The 9985-nt window shown below is 34.4% G+C and overlaps 1 protein-coding gene across 1 annotated transcript; it reads right to left on the reverse strand.

Annotated features, from left to right (window-relative positions):
* Positions 1–88: 88 nt before the first annotated feature.
* LOC134237056 (uncharacterized) lies at positions 89–8943 on the reverse strand. The gene is made up of 5 exons (XM_062719140.1): positions 7618–8943; positions 7243–7296; positions 7042–7095; positions 6604–6657; positions 89–6488 (listed from the first exon to the last, which is right to left on the reverse strand). The coding sequence occupies exons 1-5, from the start codon at positions 7939–7941 to the stop codon at positions 2223–2225; spliced, it is 4752 nt and encodes a 1583-aa protein (XP_062575124.1). The 5' UTR covers positions 7942–8943; the 3' UTR covers positions 89–2222.
* Between the last annotated feature and the right edge of the window lie 1042 nt (positions 8944–9985).

Genomic DNA, 9985 nt, shown 5'->3' on the forward strand with positions numbered 1-9985 from the left:
AAATTCACATACGAAATTGGGTTATTTCTTTAGAATAATCTTCTACAATAGAGAGTTACTAGTAAATCCAGATGAATAGATAACAAAAGAATAAAATTCATATATAATTCTTTATTAGTATGCAGCATTGATGATTAATAATAGAACAGTGAATATGGTTTAAAATTGAATCCAAGTTTTATTAAGTCTGTATCGAGAATAAGGTTTCTTTGCGGATTTCAAAATCTTTTTTGCGATTTTTGAAGTCTTTTGGAGTGCTGGCTGTATTTTCATTAAAGGCTCAGGAGATGTACGCAAAAAATCCTCTTTAGTTTCAAAATCCACCAAATTCTCTGTCTGTGAGCTTTGGTTATTTGTCTCTTGTTTTAACTCATCAGTTTTAGTTATCTCTTCAGGCTTGTTTTCGGGTGTTTCTGTAGAATTTTGTTTAAAATATTCCTGATGCGACTCTTGGAGAGACAGCAGACGTTGGTATTTGTCGTATGGCACCAAAACAGATTTTTGCATTACGTCCACCATCTTCTTAGGAAAGGTTTTACAATTTTTAGAAAAACGGGAACGACCCGATGTTTTCTTTTTAAGAGAAGTAACTTGCTTTTTCGCGACGCCGTCTTATCCCCCAAAACTAGAAGAAATGATTTGTGCTTTTTAAGTATATTTTTCTCACTTTGGTTAAGTACAATGACACTATGTATGACGTTCGCAGCTATTTCTCCCAACACTTGTAATTGTGGTTTCGTCACAGAACTCAGTAACAGCTTTCTTTGTGCGGGGGATGTTTGTAGTAAAAGTTCTAAAAAGGATTTCTGGTCTCTAACCAAGGAACCCATTTTCAAGACAAACTTGGAAGGGCATTCTTATAAACTGGTGTAAACTACGGGTTCTTCCTCCGGAAAGATGTTGGTTCGGAGTCTATATTTGTCGATGCCTTGTGGTGACGTATCAACTACGAGGTACCCAAAAGCTTGTTTAGTTGCATCAGTGTATGCGTCTATTAATAATTTAGAGCGTCCTGGGTATAGTTGTCGGCCTAGCACAGATATCTGTGAGGCATTTCTCATGTTTTTCATGAGTACTAAATAATAGGTATTTAAGGCTATAGTTCGAGATTTAGAGCCTCTTGGAAAAATATTTTGGGTAATGAAAATGACGCTGAGACGTCGATGATGACAGCCCTGTGTAAACAAAAGTTCCATGTCTACATCCTGTACCACTCGATGCATTAAATCGTCTAACACTATTAATGTATGCTGGCGATCGGAAGTCAAATCTTGAATTGTTTCATTAGAACGTATCCCGTGATGTAATTTCAAATTAAAAATATGTTGCTCTATTTCGTCAAATAAAGGCTGATGAATTCCGTAACAATATAAAATTCTTTTGGGAGGTTCCTTAACATACATTTCATCTAAATGAGTCAGTAACCGATATACAAATCTTGTCTTTCCGCTTCCTGTTTGTCCGCTAATACACATACTCGAACAAGGTTGAAAAGGAATACTCATCTTGTTTATTCTTCTAATCCCTCTGCGAGAGAGCAGGGTTCTTATATCTTATCAGCCTTTAAAGACGGGTTGGGTAAGACATAACCTATGGCACTACTCAGCAAAGATATCCATAATTCAGAGGAGCCGTTTTTTAATGACAGATTAACTATAGAAGTGATTATGATGATATATACCACTGTCATTTGACAGAAATATACTATTTCCGATTTCGGGAGTTTACTCCCTAGAAACCTCCAAGATTCTGTTGAAGTGCTATTGGGTCTTTCCATACTTATAAAAACAACACCAATACATTAATGCTTCTTATAAACTTTTACTGAATAATATAAAAGATTACTTATAAACTACAAAAACACGACAATACAAATTCTGTTTGTCAACATTTATATGATTACAACTATGGGATGTAACATAATCTGTTCTCATAAATCTATATACAATATGTACAATGTATTTGGTCTGTGCCTGACTCACGTCTGAGGAGAGATGGACACAGTTTAATAAACAATATTGAGAGCAACTCTTACTTATATACAACAAGTAACGCGATATACTTTTAATAATAGAATGATATATCTATGAGTAATTTGAAAAAAAAAAATAAACAAAATTATAAACAACAATAAACCTATTAATGAATTCCTCCCTAAACCATTGTCTAAAACTTCAATTTTATTCACTCATGTTTGATAGTTTATTGAAAAGTGAGTTCTATTATTCGACTTCTTCTAGAAGATGAATAAGATTTAAATCAAAGTCATCAATTTCGATATCATCGATCTTTTTAGGTTTTAAAGGACACAGTTCTATATCTAATGGTTCTGTACTCACACCGTCTGCTAGTACTTTTCTTTTACAGTAAAAGTAGGAAAAACCATTCCTCACTTGACGATAAGTACAGATTTGGTTATTGAAAAGTTTAAAACCCATATTTATCCCAGAAGCATGTTTTTGAGTTTTTAAAACATTTCTAAAAGTGGTCAGGGGTGCTTTTAATCTTTTCTTGGAAACACCTTTGCATGAAAATTTACAATGGGTGATATTTCTTTGTCTGATATTTTCCCTCCTGTTCAGCGACTTATATTTCTTGGCTCGTTTCAGTAATCGCTTAGCCGTTATCACGGCGCTTGAAAACGACACTTGCTTTCGATCTGAAACTATATAAGTCTTTGAACAAAGACCAATGATTTCGTCCCCTTCATACTCGATTTTAAAGAGTCCAGGCGTTCTGCGATCGTACTTTGCGTGTTCCTTACAGCAAGTGCGAGGAAACCAATGTTGGTCGCAGTCCGCCTCGATCTCTAGGGCGCTAGTACAATATCCGTTGAGACCGTGATCGTAAATCTGTCGTAGTTCAGGTTTAATCACGTACTCAAAGGTGGAACCCGATATCGCCATGTAGGCAGAGTCGGTGTCCATCTCGCAGTATTCAAAGTCTGCACGGTCTACAAATCTATCCATGAAATCATAGTAGAATTGTAACATGTGCAGTTTTGCATACTGCAAGATGAAGTAACCGATCTGAATGGGCAAGTTCAAATTCAATTTCTTTTTACTTCTTTCTATTTCGTACAATTCCTCGTCTTCTATCAAAGTCGTTAATTTTTTAAACTGGGGTTCATTTATTTCCATCATGGCATTCCCTTCCCCTTGAACATATTTGACGATCTGAAATTTTTCTTGATCCATGATGGTGGATCCAAAAGCACTATTACCTTCTAATTTTCGCGTGTCTGCGATAATAGCTTTAGAAGGATCTACGTCACCTTGACGCCGAGCATTACTGACGTCGCTTACGAAAGATCGAAAACATCGCTGTGGTGTAAATTCTACGGTTTGATAAATTTTTGTGATTTCCAGACCATGACTTATATACCACTTCAGTAATGGAGTAGCAATAAATAATTGGCGCGCGCGCATTCCCCCGACTAGTAATCGCCTAGGTTTTGTAGAAAGGTGGAAGCGCTTTGCATGATTTTGCATATGATGACCTATCGCATCAAAGGGAATGTCGGTAGTACAAAAGAGAGGGCTCATTTCTGAGAAATACTCATAAGGGGTCATTGTTGGATGACTGAAATGAGCCTGCCAGGTATCGGGCACGCGAATGTCGCACTCGACCATGCCAAACAACTTATCACTCATCACGGCAACTATTACGTCTTCCGAAGACAAAGAACCTTGACTCATATTAGGTTTACGCGAATTTGAGAATTTTTTCAACTTCAAATTAAACCGAACGTTATTTCGGAAAGTGCATTCGCGCATTTCTACTACTTTATAACCTTTCCTTTGAAGATAAAGAGTTGTTTTGCGAGTTTTCTTTTCGCGACTATTCATCAGCTTGTCGTCTTGAACATGACGCGTTAACCAACAACGGTGGCCGTGCCAGTAACAGCCTTGAAACTGAAACACGGTGTTGGAAGCTTCGTCATAACCGTCGACCGGAAAGCGACCTATTTTCTTTTCCTTTCCGGAATTCAATTTGTGTGTAATCTTGTACTGACCACTGTGGTTCAGCCACTCTAACCAATCATAAGCTAGAGAGTATCGATCGCGTTTCTGTGGTTTAAACCCGTCGTCTACCTTACGGCGCACAAAAGAACCCACGGGCATTTCTTTCCCTATACAGTGTAGATACAGGGCATTAGCATCGAAGCCAATGATCTTACCACAAGGTTTCTGGGAATTCCCTCGAATATAAGTTTTTCCAACCTCGTGATGGCGATTAAATATGATACTCGGTCCGCCAATAATGTTTTGCTTAATGGTATCATACAAGTCTTCGTTGGCTTGATCGATCAATGCAAAACTGGCCCCCTCTTTTCTCCCACTGTCAAACAACATTCGGCGCGCTAGACCGGGAACCGAAATACTACATTTGAAAATATCAATTTGACGTTCGAAATAGTACTTCTGTAGATTTGTCACCGCCTGCACGAAAGGTTTGACGTCGAAGTTGTTATACCACACCAGAAAATCACGAAATGATGTCATATTTTTTTCCTCCCAAACTCTTTGACAAAAGGCATATTCTTCGTTTGTGATATTTGAATCTTTCAAAGACGAATAAAAAGCTTCATGTGGAGGAAGTTCGGGGTGATTTAATTTTTCAACAGAGTCTAGAAATTGGTAGGGAAAAAACCCTTTACATTCTTGTACATCGAAAGCACGCAAGAACCCTGAATAATTGATGCCGGGACTCAGATACTGTGTAATATCTAAAAATTTAAACCTACGAGTACTTATGCAGGCATAAGCATTATTTCGCTTGACGGTGAATGTGCCATTTGTAGAACCTAGCTCAAGATGTTTGATTAGATAACTTTTGATTAAATTGATGTCGTATTTGGCGGAATTGAAACCGATACAAATGATCTGCTCGCAATATTCTTCCATTTCCACCTTCAACTTTTCAATGCTTTTCTTTTCATCTTCAATCATTTTATTGACATCGTCTTCGTGTTCGAGGTACTCGGCCATATCCTCGTCTACATTGTCGAAAACAAGGTCATCGAGAGCCTCGAACACGTAGACAAATTTTTCTTTTGCTAGTTCAGCAGCCCTATTAGCAATCATTGTCATGCACTGAACCATGTTCTTGACCAGAGTGTTGATATCTGGTTCAATGATACAATGTGGTTCAGTGTACCCATCTACGTTAGAACAGATGCTAACAGAAATGGGTACGTGGTTTTCTGTGTATTGCTGAGAACCAGAACTTTCTGTGTTCATTGGAACCAGCATGGACTCAAAGTCATACACTAAAAACCACTCGTATATTCTTTCGTTCTCGGGAACACTTATACCGAATTGATCCAATTTGTCAAATACAGTACTTGGAGAATAATGAAACCCTCCCTGAAATCTTCTCTTTGTTTTCCCTGCGCAAACACGCTGATGTCGTTTCATGTTGTGGAGGTATTTGAAGTGACGATGACAAGTTTTGCACAGAAATTTTTGAGCATAACAATTAAAATTAGAAATGTATGACAGATGATGTTCGTACAGATTCAAGTGTAAAGTGTCTGAAAATTTACATGAGGATTTGTAAATGGACAGCGCCGATTGACTTTCGTTCAATGAAAATACATTTACATTGATTTTGAAGCATTTTTCAAAATAAACTATTTCGTTCAAAGTGATACCCGGGAATGTTTTGGGGTTCGAATCCACTTCTTTTTTATGAGTATTTTGAAATGAGACCCATTGTTGAAATAAAACATGTGTACGAGATTCTAAACCGGAAGGATAGTACCCTTGATGAGCCGCTAAACAGCGGAACGCACACAAATTATCTGTATATATTTGACCTTTCCGGTCCTTTGTCAGCTTGATAATAGATTTTGATTGACTAATGTGAGGAGGTAACATGACTTCCGCATTTCCCAAAACAAAATTCAAATGGTATATGACAATGCGTACATTGGTTATTAAATAGGGTTTCCATTTTGTGTCGGGGCGCTGGCGTAATATGTAATTCGTAATATTAAACCGTTGCATTCGCTGCTGCAGTCGATTTAAGTGATTGCGCTGTGACACGTAAATGGGTCTCTGAAAAACTTCATTGTTATGATGGGGTTTAAAATATCTATATTCTCTTGTTTCTGTATTAACTAATATGAGACCAAATTCTAGATTCAATCTGAAAGCTCTATTTTGTCGATCATAAATCTCGTAGGCTGCTTGCATTATTTCCCCTACAGAAAACTGATTATCTATTGGAAAGTTATAAATACTACAAACAGTCCCCTCTTGATGACGCCGTAATATAATTGGGGCATTACTTTCATATGCTTCTTTCAGGCTGTGATCAACTATTCCACCTTCTTCCCAAGGAGGGGATCCATTTCCCCATGGTCTGGCCTGTAATCCTCCTTCTCCCACTTGAAAATGTTCATTCATCTGGTGAATAAACAGAGTTCGACGCGAATCAAATCTGCGATGACATGTTCTGTATGTGTATCGTTCAATTGGTTCCTGAAATATAAAAAAAATTGAAATTCCACTGAAAGTTATAAACTATACAAATAAATTGGTAATTACTTCACAATCATTATTCATATGTTTAAAAAGGAAAAAAAATAATGCATACCGCATTTTGATTTTCTTCGGACCTTTGATTGGGCTCTGGTGCATTTCCGATGTTCTGTAATAAAAGATTAAGTGATGTGTAAATCTCAGAAACTAGTTTTTTTTTCAAAAGTATAATGAATACGTATCCTATCTGAAATATTTGGAAAATAATTATATCTTATTTTGATTTTCATTGAACTTAATAAGTACCTCATGTTGAACTCCATAAGATCTATTAATTACTAGATCCAAGAATAGTTTAATTTTTCTGTACAAAAACAAATTAAATTTAATATTTCAATTTGTTTCGAAAAAAATATCCTAATTGATATTAACGAGTATAAGCATAACAGCTATATATATATATATATATATATATATATATATATATATATATATATATATATATATATATATATATTTAAAATCGAAAGATTTTCAAAAACTTAATAGATACCTCGTTTTGAATTTCATTATATCTGTAACTAGGTCCGGGAATATCTTGATTATTCTGTTAAAAAAAAATCAATGTACACTGTAAATTTCGATTGGTTTCGAAAAAAATTTTCATAATCGGTTTTCTTATACAAGCACAATGATTTATTTGAAATTATTTACCTTAATTACAAATAGATTGATATTTTAACTTAATAAATACCTCATGTTGAATATCATCAGATCTGGCACAGGGTCTTGGAATATCTTGATATTTCTGTTAAATAATTTTTTTTTTACATGAATAGTATTTACTTTGGAAAGAAAACGGGGTTATATTCAAAATTCTAGACGTACATGTTTAAGAATATTGTGTTTGCTTTAGTTTTTTTTCTCCGATCGTTTGTCTGATTTCATTTACTGGTATATATAAATTGAATATATTTATTTCTAAACATATAAAATTTATGTTAGTAAAATGAATTTTTTTTTACTTATCTAATTATTTATTTATCAAAATTATAGTCACAATTGTCAGATAGAATTGTTCTTGACACTTGTCAAAATGTTTGATTTTTGTAAAATTAATAATTCTTACCTGGCATCTTGCTAGATGTTGCTGAAGAGTCTTTTTAGAAAAGTATTCTTTTTTGCACCTTTCACATTTCAACAACTCATCCCTGTGTTCTTTAAGTATATGGATACGTCGTTGAATCGATGTTTTGAAACATTTCTCGCAATGGGAACACGTTTTACTCTTTTCACATGTCTTCAAATGACGTTCGAAATTGTCTTTCCGATTTATTTCTCTTCCACAAAAATTACATTTCAATTTCACATTGTTTGAATGTATGTTCAAATGACGTTTTCTTGCAAATTCACTGCTAAACGTCTTGTTGCAGTGAGGACAAGGATGCTCCATCGCTAAAATTTGTCAATAACATTCGTTTTCCGAATTCGTTTCAACATATTTTCACATTCGTTATATATATATATAACCAAAGGAATACTGTATCAATAGTATCTCTTCTTATGTGTTTCTGCTCAATTAATACTTTGAATTACAGGTATATATCATTATTAACGGATATTGACAGTTAACATATCCTTGTTTGTGTAATACGTTACATTGTATAATGCAATACCGGGATATCTTTACTTCGGAAAATAACAACGGATCTGAGTACAGGAAATTTGTTTGTAAATACAAATCCTTAGACATATTTCAATATTTAAAAAAATTACACATTTATGAATGAAGTCAATTCTCATTTGACGTTCGCTTTGTCCCATTGTAATGTTATTTGTCCTTTACTACAGTCCATTGTTAAAGTCTCGTCGTTTATCGTCCGCGAGTTTTCCCAATTTAATTTCACAAGAACATAGATTTAAAAATAGTCAATTTGTCAGATTATTGTATCTCTCATGATGACAGGATCAAATCAATCAGCGATTGCTTATAGTGTTGTTTAATATCGCTCCCATTCCCACTTCTCTGTGTCTCTTTTTATTTTTTTTTTTTAAATTTATCAAATGACTAGTTTTTGAAGAATTAGGTTTCATTTCACCTTCTTTAACATCTTTCAAGGTTATAAAACTTGTGTCTCGTTTCATTTGTATGTACCGGACATTCACCGTTCTTATCAAAACTACAATGGTGAACAAAAACAGTAAATATACGTCTTATTTCAAAAATGGACACAGTGTAGGATCTTAATTCACTATTGACATCGTAAGTTTCAAGTCGTCAAAACATTAAAAATAAATACAATACATTCATAGGTCTTAACGTTTGTGTATTAGCTAATCATCAGTGAAAAAAATCATCCGGGTTTGCTTCCCTATAATTACATATAGTCATTACTAGCATCCGGATTTACTTTATACTTCCGCCTTTAAAGCCCACCTCTCCACCTCAAATCAATTTGCACCTCAAAGTAGCATAAAAACAATCACTATCTACTACTCTTATAATACATGTAACACCTGGCTAGATGATTATGGGTGACTATCCCTATGCTTGGGTTTGAAGAATCTATATCTATAAATAACAGCACATAAACACATATAATATCTTCCCTAATTTCAGCAGCTGATTATGACGTTTGAAAGAGTTACATATATGATATATATACAATAACGGGGAATGCCTTCATATTCCTTTCGTTTTCCCACTATCCTTCACCAGTCACCATGTCACAGAGGACCTATCTACAGATGTTGTCGATGTAAACAAATTTTGTCCCTTTCTTGTTTAATCTGTCCTTAACATTTCTGAACAATCCTTGAAACCTATTTATATGTAAAATTCAGTTAATTTATCAGTGCTTTAATTAAACTTAAGGTGCAGCTTGACTTTGATAATACCGTACGTAATGTCTGTGATGATGCAACAGACATGCTTAAACGAACAGCGTAAAGATTGGTATACTATAAACCAAGATTACTCATAGAACACCATGCATGTTTTGGTTTCTTTTTGATGTTGTATTAGATTTTCTTAAAATTCAGATTATTTAATATCAACATTCAGGAAAAATCATGCAAAATTTTTAAAAAAGAAGCTTATCTGAAAAAAAGCATAAATCAGATGAAGTGTACAAATTTTAACTTGGTTTAAACTTATCTTAAAAGAAACAAGAGGAAAAGTTATTTAGAGATAGGTTTCTTATCTTTAACAGAAGTCACGCACCTATCCAAACCTTCGTAAATCTTATTTTTGAACATCTTGTCTCATCCTCTGATCGATTATTTTATCATATCTTCTTGAGATATTATATGTAGTTATACAAACATACAAAAAAAGGAACACATCGCTTTTACAAGTTTATTTCTGGGATGGATTCCATTTAATCTGTCCTTCAATAACTTAGGAGGCAAATATTTCCTCCATAACATATATAAAAGAATCGCTTTCCAATTCATTTAAGAAGAAGTCGTAGAGAAAGCTAGATTAATCAGTCTCA

The sequence above is a fragment of the Saccostrea cucullata genome, unplaced genomic scaffold (assembly GCF_032062105.1).
Source record: "Saccostrea cucullata isolate Sc308-1 unplaced genomic scaffold, CSIRO_AGI_Scuc_v1 ctg3401, whole genome shotgun sequence".
NCBI lineage: Eukaryota > Metazoa > Mollusca > Bivalvia > Ostreida > Ostreidae > Saccostrea > Saccostrea cuccullata.

What these genes read in the sequence shown, in the direction of transcription:
- LOC134237056 (XM_062719140.1), bottom strand. Translation starts at nt 7,941, where the DNA reads ATGGAGCATCCTTGTCCTCACTGCAACAAGACGTTTAGCAGTGAATTT. An exon ending in CTGATGATATTCAACATGAG is followed by an intron (nt 7,096 to 7,242) that starts GTATTTATTAAG and finishes TTTTTTTAACAG; the next exon opens with AATAATCAAGATATTCCCGG. An exon ending in CCGAAGAAAATCAAAATGCG is followed by an intron (nt 6,489 to 6,603) that starts GTATGCATTATT and finishes TTTATATTTCAG; the next exon opens with GAACCAATTGAACGATACAC.